The 17167-nt window shown below is 39.6% G+C and overlaps 1 protein-coding gene across 2 annotated transcripts in view; it reads left to right on the forward strand.

Moving 5' to 3' along the window:
- tmem67 (transmembrane protein 67) overlaps positions 1 to 16355 on the forward strand; it is a 55508-nt gene extending 39153 nt beyond the window's left edge. Inside the window, exons 12-29 of one of the 2 annotated variants that reach the window (XM_034174876.1) lie at positions 63 to 216; positions 907 to 1027; positions 4011 to 4116; positions 7097 to 7153; positions 7303 to 7401; positions 7505 to 7603; positions 7780 to 7788; positions 7892 to 7978; positions 8112 to 8211; positions 9678 to 9817; positions 9943 to 10083; positions 10221 to 10301; positions 10395 to 10511; positions 10622 to 10738; positions 10829 to 10936; positions 15287 to 15389; positions 15482 to 15624; positions 16111 to 16355. In XM_034174876.1, the coding sequence (XP_034030767.1) occupies positions 63 to 216; positions 907 to 1027; positions 4011 to 4116; positions 7097 to 7153; positions 7303 to 7401; positions 7505 to 7603; positions 7780 to 7788; positions 7892 to 7978; positions 8112 to 8211; positions 9678 to 9817; positions 9943 to 10083; positions 10221 to 10301; positions 10395 to 10511; positions 10622 to 10738; positions 10829 to 10936; positions 15287 to 15389; positions 15482 to 15624; positions 16111 to 16191 (1863 nt within the window). In that variant the 3' untranslated portion in view covers positions 16192 to 16355. The remainder of the gene's footprint in view (positions 1 to 62; positions 217 to 906; positions 1028 to 4010; positions 4117 to 7096; positions 7154 to 7302; positions 7402 to 7504; positions 7604 to 7779; positions 7789 to 7891; positions 7979 to 8111; positions 8212 to 9677; positions 9818 to 9942; positions 10084 to 10220; positions 10302 to 10394; positions 10512 to 10621; positions 10739 to 10828; positions 10937 to 15286; positions 15390 to 15481; positions 15625 to 16110) is intronic. The other variant, XM_034174877.1, reaches the window with a different exon arrangement.
- The last annotated feature ends 812 nt before the right edge of the window (positions 16356 to 17167 follow it).

Below are 17167 nucleotides of genomic sequence, written 5' to 3' on the forward strand. Positions count from 1 at the left end.
TTTTTCATATTCCTTTGCAGTGTTACTTTATATTACTTTATATATTCTTTGGGTGTGTCTAGTGTGATCTGTCAGTAGCAGAAATCTTGTATACCCATCCTGAGCCCTTGTTTTATGATGTGTTTATGGACCTTGGTGGAGGAGACAGCAGAGAACTTCTTCCTCTGCCCACATTAATCTTGAACCAACAGTATAATGGACGTTTCATCAACCAAGGTGCGATTAATTTTTGTTTGTTTCTTTACAGTGTGTGTAACAGCAGTGGTGCAGGGTATTGTAATTGCATGTGCTTGGTTGTGTGCAGAATAATTCAGAAATACGTGAGCAGATTTTCATCATGCATATAAGAAATATTTCTTTGGTGATTATCTTCAAATGATTAACTTTTAGAGCTCATCATTCAGAGATTAAGGTGGTAAAAAACAGAGTTTGTAAAATGCATTTTCCAGCATATCACTGCCACTAGAGCTAGAGCAGTGTTTCTTAAACGTTTTCGGTATAGGGGTTGTTCACAGACCGCCAGTGATCCACAGACCACTCTTTGAGAAAGCCTACGTTAGACAGATGATGTGATGTGTATACCAGTCAGTAAATCATTTGAATCAAACATTATGGGTGACCCTGTGATGATGTCTCAAAGACAACATGACATTCTGTCACTTGTTTGAAAAACACACTTTCCAGGATGTCTGCAAAACCAACACAGTTATAGAGATGAATCAAAGCTAATATTGATCAGCTAATCATTTGTCATCACATGGTATAAGTGATATAATGAATTTATGTTGTCAAAAACATATTTTTAGGTGTGCTTGCAAGGTGTGTCTCTCCCTTTCGCTGCCTTGTACCTTTTGTTTTCTTCTGTATTCATTGTTTTAATAAAAATACATTTTTATCTTTGCACAGATACCATGATGAATTGGTTCCTGTCTCGTCGTATGTTTCTTATTGACACACTGAGTGGAAGAGTAAAGAGCTTGAGTTCTGTGCCTAAAATCATCCGTGTGGTTAGCGATATCAAAATAAGGTGAATCAGATTTTAAAAACATAATAAACAAACACCACCTCAAGAAAATGAGGTTTCTACCCTTAAAAATATAAATACAACACTTTTATGTTTGTTCCCAGTTATTATAAATTGAAGAGTGTTCACAAATGTATTAAGGTCTGTGCTAGTGAGCAATTCAACTTTGCCAAGATAATAAATCCTGAACCTAAAAAAAATGAATGTTCATTTCACCTCCATAGTTTGCCTTCAAAGTAATTTCTGAGAATTTGTCAGTATGACCAGCTGGCCTCACAACTGCAGACCACATGTAGCCATCACAGCCTAGCACTGAATTTCTGTACAAACTATCAGAAACTGTGTCAAGGAAGCTCACCTGAGTGTTCATTATCTTCAGCGGGGTCTTGACCTGACTGCAGTGCATCGTTGTAACTGGCATGATTGGCCAGATGCTCCCGTTTGATGATGTTTGGCACTTTCATATATATATATATATATATATATATATATATATATATATATATATATACAACCCCTGGCAAAAATTATGGAATCACCGGCCTCGGAGGATGTTCATTCAGTTGTTAGTTTTGTAGAAAAAAAGCAGATCACAGACATGACACAAAACTAAAGTCATTTCAAATGGCAACTTTCTGGCTTTAAGAAACACTATAAGAAATCAAGAAAAAAAGATTGTGGCAGTCAGTAACGGTTACTTTTTTAGACCAAGCAGAGGAAAAAAATATGGAATCACTCAATTCTGAGGAAAAAATTATGGAATCACCCTGTAAATTTTCATCCCCAAAACTAACACCTGCATCATATCAGATCTGCTCGTTAGTCTGCATCTAAAAAGGAGTGAACACACCTTGGAGAGCTGTTGCACCAAGTGGACTGACATGAATCATGGCTCCAACACGAGAGATGTCAATTGAAACAAAGGAGAGGATTATCAAACTTTTAAAAGAGAGTAAATCATCACGCAATGTTGCAAAAGATGTTGGTTGTTCACAGTCAGCTGTGTCTATACTCTGGACCAAATACAAACAACATGAGAAGGTTGTTAAAGGCAAACATACTGGTAGACCAAGGAAGACATCAAAGCGTCAAGACAGAAAACTTAAAGCAATATGCATCAAAAATCTAAAAATGTACAACAAAACAAATGAGGAACGAATGGGAGGAAACTGGAGTCAACGTCTGTGACCGAACTATAAGAAACCGCCTAAAGGAAATGGGATTTACATACAGAAAAGCTAAACGAAAGGCATCATTAACACCTAAACAGAAAAAAACAAGGTTACAATGGGCTAAGGAAAAGCAATTGTGGACTGTGGATGACTGGATGAAAGTCATATTCAGTGATGAATCTCGAATCTGCATTGGGCAAGGTGATGATGCTGGAACTTTTGTTTGGTGCCGTTTCAATGAGATTTATAAAGATGACTGCCTGAAGAGAACATGTAAATTTCCACAGTCATTGATGATATGGGGCTGCATGTCAAGTAAAGGCACTGGGGAGATGGCTGTCATTACATCATCAATAAATGCACAAGTTTACGTTGATATTTTAGACACTTTTCTTATCCCATCAATTGAAAGGATGTTTGAGGATGATGAAATTATTTTTCAAGATGATAATGCATCTTGCCATAGAGCAAAAACTGTGAAAGCATTCCTTGCAAAAAGACACATAGGATCAATGTCATGGCCTGCAAATAGTTCGGATCTTAATCCAATTGAAAATCTTTGGTGGAAGTTGAAGAAAATGGTCCATGACAAGGCTCCAACCTGCAAAGCTGATCTGGCAACAGCAATCACAGAAAGTTGGAGGCAGACTGATGAAGAGTACTGTTTGTCACTCATTAAGTCCATGCCTCAGAGACTGCAAGCTGTTATAAAAGCCAGAGGTGGTGCAACAAAATAATAGTGATGTGCTGGAGCGTTGTTTTGTTTTTCATGATTCCATAATTTTTTCCTCAAAATTGAGTGATTACATATTTTTTTCCCTCTGCTTGGTCTAAAAAAGTAACTGTTACTGACTGCCACAATTTTTTTTCCTGATTTCTTATAGTGTTTCTTAAAGTCAGAAAGTTGCCATTTGAAATGACTTTAGTTTTGTGTCATGTCTGTGATCTGCTTTTTTTCTACAAAATTAAACAACTGAATGAACATCCTCTGAGGCCGGTGATTCCATAATTTTTGCCAGGGGTTGTATGTATATATATATATATATATATATATGTATATATATATATATATATATATATATATATATATATGTGTGTGTGTGTGTATCCTTTATTTAACCAGGCAAAGTCTCATAAAATGTCTTTTACAAATGTACCCTGGTTTCCACTGCAATGTGCAGATGGCAGACAATGGTGCAATTTATTTATGCCAATTTGAACTTAGGGTGAGCTTGAGGCTCATTGTCATGCTGTTCATCCCCTGCCATCATCTCATGTTGCAGCAAGGCAATGCATGGCTCAAAGTTGCAAGGATCTGCCTACAACTTATGGAAGCTGGAAACATTCCAGTTCTTGCATGGCCTCCATGGTTTTCAGACATGTCACTTATTGAGCATGTTTGGGATATTTTAGATTAACATGTACAGCAGCATGTTCCAATTTCTGCCACTGAAGAAGAGTGCACCCACATTCCACAGCCACAATCAATAACCTTATCAACTCTATGCAAAGGAGATGTTTTGCACTATGTGAGGCAAAAGGTGGCCATACCAGTTACTTACTAGTTTGCCACCCCCACTCCTGAAATTTATACAGCATCTGTAGCCCTGTCTTTTGATATACCACACCTTTTAGGTGGATGGATTATCTTGTGAATGTTGATACAAGTTTTTACCAAATTTGTGACAAGAATTTGAGAAAAATTTGCATTCTCTGTGCACTGAAGAAGTCTGAGATTTTTTACCTTAACTCATGAAGTTTGGGTATTTATAATTTGTGTGTACAGTAATTGTACAAATGCACATGTTTTTTAGGTTCCAGCTGGTTCCACAAACCCAAAGTGGACATGTTTTTACTCCTTTACTCAAAGTGGCCTATGAAGATGTTCTCCTCACTGATAGTGATACACAAACCGTATCGGTGAGTTGTTAGAGACACGTTGTTGAAATTGTATGACCAGTGGTGGGCACAGTTCCACTAATCCACTGACTGCGAATTATCAAAGATAATGTTTTCATTATTGGATTAGCTTTTCAGATAACTTTGAAAACCATCATCTTCTGATAATTTTTAGTCTGCTAACATTTTTGCAGATGTAGCTTTTGTAGTAGATGGGCAGTTCTATCCTCTACAAACAGAAAAGAGCTAGTTCTAGAAGAAACCGCTCTGCAAGCAAAGGAGAACTGGTCATAGAAAAGGAAAAAAAACCTCATTTCTTTTGACTCCATGTTGACACACTGGCAATATCACCCAAGTCATCCAGAGGCATACAGTTTTAACTTGTGGTTAAAATTTTAATCAAACTAATTTTGGACAAGTTATTTAAATTAACATCACGTCTGAAGTTTTATGAAGTGAAAATATCAGCTATATGTTTTAGTTTTAAGTAATGCACTAATTTTGAAGATTTTAGTGTGAACATGCTGTATCCAAGTGCATTATGGGTAATCTCAGTACATTCACGAAAGAAGAAATGCATTTGAAACGCTCTGATCAGGTTCCACACGGACAACAGCATTAAACTCTTTGTATATTGTGCCTAAAACTCTTGTGAATATATTCTCTGGGTTTATAGATGTTGTTATTGTGTTTGTTTTATGTAAAAATGCCAGAAGTAGCTCAGGTTGCTTCTCCGAGAGCGGAAAAGTCTGTTAAATTGTGATTCAGGCCGTGTGATATAACCAGCGTCAAAATGCATAGAACACTGCCATCTACTGGCGACCGGTTATATCACAGTGTTGTCGACCGCAGGATTTTAAAATTATCTGTAGGTTTCCAAAACCTGAGAGACCACACATGTGGAGGTAGAAAAATCATAGATCTGACAGGTTTAGTTGTACAGTGTGTGGTGTCAGCCACATGGTAAAAACAACACACACATGAACATTCCCAGGTCACACACCTCGCTTTCTGATTGGCTGCATGTCACATTTAGCCCCTCATGTCCTTCTTACACACCGCACACAGCAGGAATATCTGATAAGATTATATTTAGCGTCATCATGATTGTCGGGGTGTCCTTAAGATTGTCGGAAGGGGAAGATCAGGTCTGATATCGGCCTAATTATCTTGCCATGTGAACCAGGCTTGATGTTATGACGCCTCACGGAGCGACTTATTGATCTGTTATAATCAATCAATCAATCAATTTTTTTTTATATAGCACCAAATCACAACAAACAGTTGCCCCAAGGCGCTTTATATTGTAAGGCAAGGCCATACAATAATTATGTAAAACCCCAACGGTCAAAACGACCCCCTGTGAGCAAGCACTTGGCTACAGTGGGAAGGAAAAACTCCCTTTTAACAGGAAGAAACCTCCAGCAGAACCAGGCTCAGGGAGGGGCAGTCTTCTGCTGGGACTGGTTGGGGCTGAGGGAGAGAACCAGGAAAAAGACATGCTGTGGAGGGGAGCAGAGATCGATCACTAATGATTAAATGCAGAGTGGTGCATACAGAGCAAAAAGAGAAAGAAACAGTGCATCATGGGAACCCCCCCAGCAGTCTACGTCTATAGCAGCATAACTAAGGGATGGTTCAGGGTCACCTGATCCAGCCCTAACTATAAGCTTTAGCAAAAAGGAAAGTTTTAAGCCTAATCTTAAAAGTAGAGAGGGTGTCTGTCTCCCTGATCTGAATTGGGAGCTGGTTCCACAGGAGAGGAGCCTGAAAGCTGAACGCCGCACCGAGCCGCTAAACCGATCGGATGTTATGATGCCTCACGGAGCGACTGATTGATGTGTTATGACACCGCACTGAACATGTTTTCACTATTATTTGATTTTTTTGTGCGACTGACATTGTTATTCAAGCATTCAAAAGGCAATTCCTATCGCCACGCAACTCCAACCACACACGAGAAAGTTTTTTGACAGTTCTTGTTATTGAAAGAAACCTTGTCTTCCTAACCGGATAGAGTTGTGATGTCATCACACGTGCGCTTAGGCACTGTCTAGCGGGATCTTGAAAATTTCTTTCTTTTTTTTATACAAATGAAAAAAATGACATATTTTACAAAAGCACATTTATTTGTAAACACCAACACGTCACATTGATTCACTTGTGTTGGTTTTTACATAGAATGAATGAATCAACCAGTCAGTATGGGCGGAGGCTTAGTTACCCATAATCCCTTTGGGCTTCTGTGTGTTAATGTTCAAATCTTCAGAATTAGTGCATTATTTTAAAATTAACAGATATGTGTTATATATCACTTTGTACATTTTAAGAGTTTACATTAATGTAGTTATTCTATCCGGAATAATTTTATTTATAAAGCAAAACCATAATTCAAACCTGCTTTCCATTTCAAGACCTCTGCCTCATCGCTGGACCACTGTATCCTGTCAGGGTAAATGACGCTTTTCTACAGCAAGGGGCAGAGTGCACAAAGGCAGACACACTGGCTCATTGGCTGTTTGGGTTTGTGATCACCATTGGTCTTGTTAGAAGCTTTGGCGGTGTTTAAACTCAAAATCAGCTTCTTAGTAGCTGAGAGCGTATTTGAGGCAAAGTTGAAAGTTATTCAGATTTGGTTATCTGTAGCTTCCAATAAGTTTTTAGGCAGTTTATCGGTTTAGCGTTAAAAAACATCACTTTTTGGTTAGCTGTGCCCACCACTGGGTATGACATCCAGTAATTAATGGAGTGTCAAGATTGTCTTGAGAGGGTCATGAAGTGACTGAGAGTTTTTCCTTTATGGCTGTTGCCAATGTGCTTGCTCATGGGATGAGTAAGGTTTAAACCTTGCTCATATGTAGCACCTTAAGATGACTTAGGTTCTGATTGGGCACTGTGCAAATAAATGAAATTGAATTTAATTGAGATTTTCTGTATCAAAATCAGCATATATATATATTTTTTTTATTAGAGTGCCTCATTAAGCTCTGTCTATTTTCAGACATCATTTGCAGTGGAGTATGAGATGGATCAGAATGAAGCTTACATAAAAACTAATGTGAGTAGACGTATTGCCTATGAAGAAGGTAAAATTTACTATAATATTGTCCTACTTGACAAGGAGGCATTCTTTCAGATGTCTAATGATTTTGAGTGCTGATGTTGAAGTACAGATGCTGTCTTTGTGTTGTCTTTGTGTGTGCACAGACGGCTCTAGGTGTGATGGGTGGTATTGCAGTGCTCTGCTCCTTGCTGAAGACAGTCAGCTGGAAGAGGAGGATCGCCTCACCACTTGTTGACATGGAGGTACAAATGTACATTTGTCTTTTAAATGTCAATTCAGTCTGTATGCTGTATAAAAGAGTAAACACTAGAAATTACGTGCATAATTGTTTCCTTTGTTCTCCAGACGATGCTGACATTTTTGTTGTTCTATGCTGGAGATCTGGCCAATGTTTTCTTCATCGTCACTGTGGGAACTGGACTTTATTGGCTTATCTTTTATAAGGTTTGTCTTATTCCATTTAACCATAGATTATGCTTTCGCATGAATGATCGTCATTTTGTGCTTTTAGAACTTTTATTGTTCCGTAGCTTCTCCTCTTAAACTTTTTTTTTTCTTAAATTTTGTTCTTTTTTCCCTGACCTTGTTTTCCCTCTTTGTTTTATTCTCTGCTTTCTTAGACAATGGAGGCAAGTCTTGTTCCTCCCTTAACTTCTTTGCCAAAACATGTGTGGTTATCATCATTTGCAGTTCGTTGCTATGTATTTTTTTTGTGTTTGTCTGTGTGTTTAGTCCCAACAGTTTGTATCGGTATTGTTACCGCTGCCTGCTCAGGAGGATCAGTTTGTGGTCTACATTGGTTGTGCCTTTGCTCTCAAGGTGAGGTTGTTGTAAGACACACCCACTAAAAGCATTGTACACAGTATGTGGTTGTGACTTGTGAAAATGAAGTTCTGTTTTGTGAAGGTATTGTACTTCTGTATGAACAGTATGCCTGTGTATTTGTACTCAGGCGGTCCACTTTCTCCACAAGCTCTTCCTTCAGTTGTCTATTGATATGTTCTTTATTGACTGGGAGAGACCACGAGCCAAAGGAAGCAGGACTGTGCAAGGTATAGCCTTACTAATTCTATTGTCACCAAACACCTACAGAGAGGAGGGTTGTGCAGACCAGTTCTGGTGTTTTTAGTAGGTGTGAGTGATGTTCACTTAATTGGAAAATCACAATATCTTCAGTAAAACATCATGGTGGACGATGACAGCGTAGGGGCGCTGTACTTTGTACATTCTTTATTTTAAACTCTTAAAAATGTCTGCTTATGAATAAAATATTAATTTACTGTTTTTTATTTACTGTCACTAATTTATGGAGAGCACGTGGCTTAGTGTATAAGTAGCTGGGCTGCCAATCTGTAGACCTGGGTTCAAAGCCTACTCCTGCTATGTGTATGTGTTCTTGGATAAGATCCTTAATCTGCATTGTCTCAGCCTTCCCAGCTGAGTATTAGAGTAAAGGTAACCTGTGTCAGACTGATAATCTGTCCAGGTTAAGTTGTAGACTCTCATCCACTTCACGATGTGGAATCTGGAGATAGTACTGGCCTGATAGGCCTCATGGCCTATATAGGACTAATTTATAATAACGGCTCACCTCAGTTGATTTTGCGTGACTGTATTTGGAACAGCCGAGTCCTCCTCATCATTCAGGAAAAGTCATTTTAGTGGCGTTTGAACCCCTGGCATGTCTCCATGTATCTCCAGGCCGGTGAACTCCTCTCGATAGCTGTAATTTTTTTTTTTTACAGTATATGGCTTTTAAATTGGATGTGGAGTCGCATACTACCGTGGCCACTGGGGCAGATCTGAGCCAAGCATCATAGTGTCTCCCTCAGGCCACTGTTGGCTCATGCTCGATCTACCAGCCTTGTTTCAGCCCACACACTGCTTGCAGTTGGATTTGGATTTCTTTATATAACAAGATTAAAATTACATTGAGCATCAAACTCTCATTTACAAGTGAGATCTTGCTAACATGGTAGCACCAGTGACACAACAGTAGGTGCATAAAACCTGATGCATGGAGATGCCAAGCAAGGAAAATCTTCTTGATATTTGGGGTAAATTTTGTTCTGTATGGAGTGTTAAAATTGGATGCCGAGCTGTGTGCCACCACAGCCACCTGTTATTAATTAAATCATTTTCAATACTCGCTTAATCCAGTTAAGGGTCATGAGGGGGCTGCAGCCTACACTAGTAGTACCAGGGCATGAGGCAGCGTTGTCCCTGGACAAGACTCCAGGACCAGGATCACAGGACCACATATAGACAAGCACATTATACCTGCGAGCACAGAGGGTCAATTTAAAGTTTCCATTTCACCTAACCTGCATGTCTAAGTGGGCTGTTGAATCAGCAGGGGCTGGCTGGGTACTTACTGGTATGCACGGTCCTCTCTGTAGATCATTCATTACATACTGTTACCTTGATTTATTTGATGTCTCAATCTGGATCTTCTGTTTTTGTAAGAATTATTATCCCGCTGTTTCATCTTTTTTTTTTTGCTCACTTTTGTTATCAGCTGCTGGTGATCTGAAATCGGAACCCTCTCCAGTCAGTATTTGGAGGACCTACTTTGTGGCCAATGAGTGGAACGAGATGCAGACAATTCGCAAAATCAGCCCAACATTTCAGATCATGGCTGTGCTCTTCCTCCTTGAAGTACACGATCCTCTTAACATGAGTTTGTTTGGATTTTTTAAAATTTTTTTGCTGTCCCTTTTTCTTGTGGTGGTTTTTTTTAATGCTGTTACTTAAGTGTTTTTTTGTTTACTACTGTTATTTAGGTGGTGGGATTTTCCAACCTGGCCCTGAGGGACCCCTGGCCAACTTTAAAGCGCTCTCCACAGGCATACATGCCTCCCTACAGCCTGACATTGCGCTATGGTTTGGCAGCCACGCTGTGGCTTTGCATAGGGCTTCTGCAGGTAAAACAGCCCTAAATCATCATCTGAAAATCGCTGTACCTCCCTGTCATCTTAGCTCTATTCTGTGCTTTTAAAGAAATGTAGGAGATAGTTAAATGTAAAAGCTCCTTTCAAAGATTTTCTAAATATCCCCACAGGTGATATACTTCACTGTGTTTCATGTGCGCTTTGTGAAGGACCGAATCCGGCAGTTTGTGGATCTCTGCTCCATTAGTAATGTGAGTCGCAAAGTGCAAACTGCAGGTGTACTTTTTTGCATTTCTTGTGTTTGAAGTGTTTTGTAAATGCATGGCATCTGTGTTCCTGTGTAGGTTTCTGTGCTGCTGCTGTCCCACCGATGTTTTGGCTACTACATCCATGGGCATTCTGTACACGGACACGCTGACACAAATATGGAGGAAATGAACAGCAACCTGAAGAAAGAAGCTGTATGTACACAGACAAACTGCACTCTGCTTAGGCAGCTGAAAGCGTACTTAAAATTTTACTAATCGTACTGACTCTGTCTTCACGTCTGTCATTCTTTATCTCTCTGAAGGAGCTCCTGTGTGGTCAGAGAGGACTGCTTCCCAATACAGACATCCAGACCTTTCAGGTCTCAATCTCTCACTGCCTCCGTCTGCAGTATGACAGGATACGGGAACCCCTTAGCAGGGTTTGTATTTGTCACTAAACCCATATTAGCTGATTAAACAATGAGTCCTGATTTTTAATGTAATTTGAACATTATTGTCTTGTCCTCCAGAGGCACGGGCCATCGAGACTGGTGGATGCATCCTTAGCCAACCCGTTTGAGCAGCGCACCAGAGCCTACAACACCATGAACCACTTCCTTGCATCTGTGATAGCCCATGTTAGTACAAATACATGTTTGAATTTACACAGCAGATGCACACTGGACTCTGGAGAGATTTTGATTTCATCTGATAAAACTTACACCTTGTACAAAGCTGATTTTTAAAAGATGGCTGACACATCACATTTGGTGTCACTATGTAAAAAGTAAAGCCAGAAAACAGAATATGCACGCTAAGATCATTTGAAAACGGATTAAACTCAAAAGAAAATCTATGTTCATGAACTTACTTTCAGCTGAGCTGTTAATAGGTATTGTTACTTATAGTTGTCATTTAACATCATCCATTTTCTCAACCTGCTTTTTCCAGTTATGGGTCATGGGGGGGGCTGGAGTTTATCCCAGGAGTCATTAGGAAAGAGGCGGGGTACACCCTGGACAAGTCGCCAGTCTGTCACAGGACCCACACGCGTACTCATTCATATTCCCACTCACACCTACAGTCAATTTAGCTACCAGTTCTCCTAAATTGTATGTTTGTGGAAGTGGGAGTAAGCTGGTGCACCTGAAAGGCACCCATGCAAATACAGGGAAAACATGCTAACGCCACACAAAAAGCACCAGGTCAGAACTAAACCTGGGACTTTGTCGCTGTGAGGGAACAGTCCTAACCACTAAGCCGCCATAATAACTTAACATGCTGGTGACAGTTTGACCTTCAGTGCTGAAGCTGCCGTTGTGGGTGGCAAAAGAAACACTTGATCAGCTTGATCAGCATGTTAAGCACAAACACAAATCGGCTCGTCTCTGAACCAGGGCTGTGCAAAACGCAGAACTGAGTAGAGAATGACTCTTCAGTTTCAATCTTGAATTTTAGTTAATTTTCAAGTGAGGTAACAAACAGGATGCAGATTTAATTAAAGGAACTATAATTAAAATTCAAGAAATTCTTTTACATTATTTAGTTCTGTTTTAACAATAAAATTTTATATATCAATATGATTTGTGAATTAAATATTCTGTGTAAACAACATTGGTATGAACGGCTTGTAAACATTTCATTTTATTAACAACAAAATCCCCCCCTTCCCCCCATCAGTCTGTGTTAAAAGTGCAAACCATAGAACAAATAATTAAATTTGATTTATTTTAAATTACAATTTGTGGAACATGAACCCTTCATTTCCCAGAAAATTTTGCTTTATCCAAAAGTCTTCAGAATGGTTGCCAAACAATAGGAGGTGGACTGCATTTGTTTGAGAGTTTTGCTACTAAATTTGATGGTCAGAGCCAAACTTTGAGTTTCCATGATTGGGAAAAGATGTAAAAATATTCTTAGATCACAGGATTGCAGAGGTCCAAAGATTTGACCTTTTGTAATAAAATTACCACAGCAACGGGGAAAAGAATAGCAGGGTGAAAGATTTCTCTGTCCTCGCCTCCCACAAGCACATCAGGAAACCACAGAGCCAGATGCAAAACTTGAGTACACCATGTGCAGCAGCAGAAGATGCTTGCTGAGCCTTTGGTCTTTTGGAAAGAAAATCAAAGCACTTGTCCTAATGTAGCTCAAGTTGCATGCAAATATCTTGCGATACCTGCTTCCGCTGCACCTGTTGAGAGGGTCTTCAGTGTAACAGGAAAGATATTCATACCAGAACAGTGCAGTCTCACTGATTGTGTGACAATTAGTGCTGGAGCTGAGTCAGATTGAACCCCAAAAGCAGGCAGCCAGGACACAAAGATGTAGATGCAAAAAACCACAGTGCTTTAATGATCCAAAAGTGACACACAATCCCACATACCGGGGACGGGTAAGCATACAAAAGGGTACAGCCAGGAGGCAGGGCTGTGAACAACAGGGAGGTTCCAGGAGAGAACAGACTAACAAAAAGCAGGCAGACAGCGGAGAATGATGGCAAAAAAATACTTACACATGGAGAACATGGGAGAAACGACATACTATCATGATTTACGCATAATAGTGGCAATCGATTGGCAAACTTAACAACGGAAAAGGTGTGGCTTATAAACTAACTGAACTAATTGAGAGCAGGTGCAGAGATCAAAGACAAATGGAAACACTGAACCACGTGAGAATACAAGGAGACAAAATCATGAGACAGAGCATGGAAATCAAATCAAATCAAGAAACTTAAAAACATGAAGTACACACCTGGAACAAATGACTGAAACATAAATCCCAAACAGTGCACAACCCGAAAACTAAGTCAAAAGATGTACACAGCAAATACACACAGAACTCGACAAGGAACAGAATGAGAACAGGAGACACGTATGAACAGCCTAAGAAATACATAAAGAAACTGATAAGCATAATTAATAAGAACAAGGTGAACTGTGGATGAGGAAGACATTAGGACACAACAGGAGGAAAAATAAAGACGTGATGAACTTGACACTGGGGAATGTAAGGACACACAAACAGCAGGAGATCACAAAGATAGACACACACAGGGGAGTGAACACCACGGATAACAAACCCACACACACAGTATACCAGTGGTGGGAACAGCTAACCAAAAGGTTAGCTTCAATAACTGCTAATCCGCTAACTAAACTACTAAAAAATTTGGCAGAAGTTACAGCTAACTGCTAACCGCTAAATTTTAGTTTAGTATCTTAAGTGATACACTAATTCTGAAAGTTTGCGCATTAACAGACACACACATGCCAAAAGGCACTATGGGGAAAAATGAGATTTGTTTAAAAGATATGTGTGATATTTTCACTTGTAAAAATGACAGACAGATACAGCTTCATGATGAAGTGTTTTTAGGAGGATTTTCTTAAAAAGAAGACCTGAAAGTTCAGTTACAATTTGCCAGAAGGTACATCTAAGATGGATGCCTCAATTTGATGTTTTGGTGAAAGAATTAAGTATTTTTATTTATAGACTTAAAAGAGAAAAGACAGCACTCTCTCTATCTGACTGTCTGTCTCTCTCTCTCTCTCTCTCTCTCTCTCCTTTAATGACATGGGAAACGTATGTTTACATTGTCAAAGCAAGTGTTACAGTAAAAAAATAAGTCCTCTCTCCCTCTGTCTCTCTCTCTCAATTCAATTTAATTTGAAACATACATTTACATTGTCAAACCAAGTATTGGAGCAAGAAAAAAGAAAGTCCTCTCTCTCTGTCTCTCTCTCCCCCTCTCATGTTCATTCTCTCTGTCTCTCCCTTGCTCCCTCTCTCTCCACCTCTCTCGCTCTCCCTCTCTATCTCTTTCTCTAACCCGCTCTCTCGAGCTCTCCCCCTCCCTCTCTTTCTCTCTCCCTCTCTTTTTTCTCTCTTTCTCTCCCCCTCTCTCACTCACTCTCTCTGTCTCTCCCTCGCTCACTGTTTTCCTGCTGTGCAAACATGAAGCCTTTCAACTGTAAAATAGACCTTAAATTTCTAAGTGTATCATCAGCTGTGCTCACGTGAGTAACTGGACTGAAGGATTTTGGTGGAGTTTTTTCCCATTCAGCATTAAAAAAGTGAATGTCTGTTCAGCTGTCGACCTCAGTTGCATCTTGAGCTACTGTTTTATAGCGTTTCCCATCCTCCGGACATTTAAGCGGCCGAATTTTCAATAACAATTCAGTTCATTTTTCTGAAAAACCGTGGTCGGCGGCACAGACCATTTGCCATTACACGTGGCTTAAAACTCTCGACTGCGGAACAAACAGCTCGGCTTCAGCTCAGGAACCTCCCCCTCCTCTCCTCCCGCTCAGCAGTAAACAGAGCAGAGAGCATGCAGCACTAGAGAGGTTTCTCTCCGGTATTGGAAAATCCTGCAGGTTGGATCGGGAAATTCCGATCTGCGAATTACGTTGGTATCGGAACTCGATACCGATCCGGGATCAGAATGGCCCCAACCCTATTTGCAATGAATTTCAGTCATCATGCTTTAGGCGGAGCCAATGCAATTTAAAGTCCAAGTCATGAATTGAATGGATACCAATTCTAAAATTCAGAATTTTGTGCAGCTGTTCTCTAAACACACCCAGCACTTAAACAGTGGCCATAAGCATCAAACCACCATGTGTTCTTCAAGCCAGAAGGTGCAAAATGAAAAAATATTGACGAATGGGATTAATAATTTAATAAAAGCTCCAACCGGAATGACACTTTGTTTCTCTCCAAGATTTTACTCACATGATCAAATTGCATCAGCTGCATCAGGGTCTGTAGAAGCTTTGCAGCTGATGTCATTAAATTTCCTTTCCACTATGTTGAAGTCTTATTTTACTTCTTATTTGCTTAATTTCAAGTGGTTGAATGTGGCCAATTTTCAGTGCCATTTTTAAAAAACTTGCCACCTTTGGGGATCTCTTCATATTTTTGTTGTGCATGATACAAGCCAGCATGTTTGTTTTTTGTCCTTTTGTTGCATCACTGACTAGGCCCAACCTGACATGGACTATGTAGTGAGGGACAAGCTGATGCTTGAGAGGGTCATAGGCATGGAGTTCCTTGAACCCAGTGACAAAAGCATCTTTTATAACGGTAATGCCCTTGCCTGGACATGCTGTTGATTTGTGTTTGTTTATACTGTAGGTTTGTGAGTGCGTAATATTCGTTTGTGTTTCTCGCTGCAGATGAGGGTCACTCTTTCTGTGGCGTGCTGTTCTATGGGAATGAGAGCACGCTCCTGATCTTTGACACTTTGTTTTTCTGCATTGTTGACCTTGGAGCACAGAGCTTTGTGCTTGCAGCTGTGCTGACCTACATTCAGCAAATGGTTAGTATTTTGTGCTTGTATTCATAACACTATGTAACACAATTTTTGTTCCTGGCTTCTAAGTGTTATATTTCAACTGCTTATGTCTAAAGTCTGTGGAAAAATGACTGCATTCAGCACAAACTTTGATTTTATTTTAACGTTCTAGAAAGTTCCAAAAGTTTCTTGAAATTTCTAGATAATTCTGGAAACTTCTAGAAAATTCTGGACAGTTCTAGCAGTCAAAGAATATTCTAGAAGACTACTCAGTAGTAGTGAAGGCGAATCGAGAATATTCTTGAAAACAGACAATTTCAAAATATCATTGTCCTGATCACAGAAGCAAAGTTTCTGTGGAATAACAGCTATTTTCTATTTATTTAAGGCATAACAGGTTAGGAAAACACACTGTGTACCCAGGAACAAAACAAAAATAAAAATTTGTTACATAGTATAATAATACAAAGAGCATTTGCTTATTTCTTTAAAACATTCATTCCTTTACAGATATTTTGCATGATCCGAAAATTTCTCGGCCGGAGAAACCTTGCCAGCAACACATTCATTGATGAGCGATTTCTGTTATGATGAGCTACGTCGTTGATGGTGCCAATGTTGTTTACTGGTTTGTGTTTACTGTTCTCAATTTGTAAATAAAGTTTTGTTAATGTTTTTTACATGTACAGTGTGGCCGTCAACTATGTAAATAGTGGAGTTTTTTTTTTAGAATTCATTAAAAGTGTTTGATATGATGACAATTTGGTGTTTGAGGAAGAAATTAGCCTTTATGCCTTAATGGAGCTGAACAAAACTTTACTCATACCCAGTCATTATACCCCTAGCACATCATATTTTCGGTGAAATCACCCTGTCCATCTGCCCATGATTTTTACCTCCACCAACGAAGTTGGACGGAGTTTATGTGATCGCCTGCGTTTGTTTCTTCATTTGTTGACGAGTTAACAGTCTCACGGTCACAGTTCTGCATCTATTATCATAAAATTTGGACACATGGTTCGGCTCATCGTAGAATAGAGTTAATTTTTCAAGGTCATAGATCAAGTTTCAAGGTAACGCAAAAAGTGAAAATCATATAATCAGCCATAACTTTGGAACTACTCACCATAGAAACTTCCAATTTGGCTCATATTCTTCCTGTTAGGGAGGTGCTTTCTGATTAGACAAGGTCAGAGTTGACCCAAAAAATTTATATTCTGTATTTAAATCTGATGCGTGGAAGTGGTGTATTGTGTCCTAGAATACAGTGGGTTCACTTTTCAAGGTTACACAAAACATGTAAAATTTGTTGTGTGGGCCGCTGAAGAGGAGGTACTGCTGGCCCACCACCAGAGGGCGCCCTGCCTGAAGTGCGGGCTTCAGGCACGAGAGGGCGCTGCCGCCTCAGGAACAAGCCGTGGTGACAGCTGTCACCCATCATCCGTGACAGCTGTCACTAATCATCACATCTGGTATAAAAGCAGGAAGACACCTCCACCAAACTGCCGAGATATCATCTTCATCTGGAAGTAATATCCTCAGCCTTTTGTGATATTTGTAAATCTGT

Source organism: Thalassophryne amazonica, chromosome 7 (assembly GCF_902500255.1).
Source record: "Thalassophryne amazonica chromosome 7, fThaAma1.1, whole genome shotgun sequence".
Lineage (NCBI taxonomy): Eukaryota > Metazoa > Chordata > Actinopteri > Batrachoidiformes > Batrachoididae > Thalassophryne > Thalassophryne amazonica.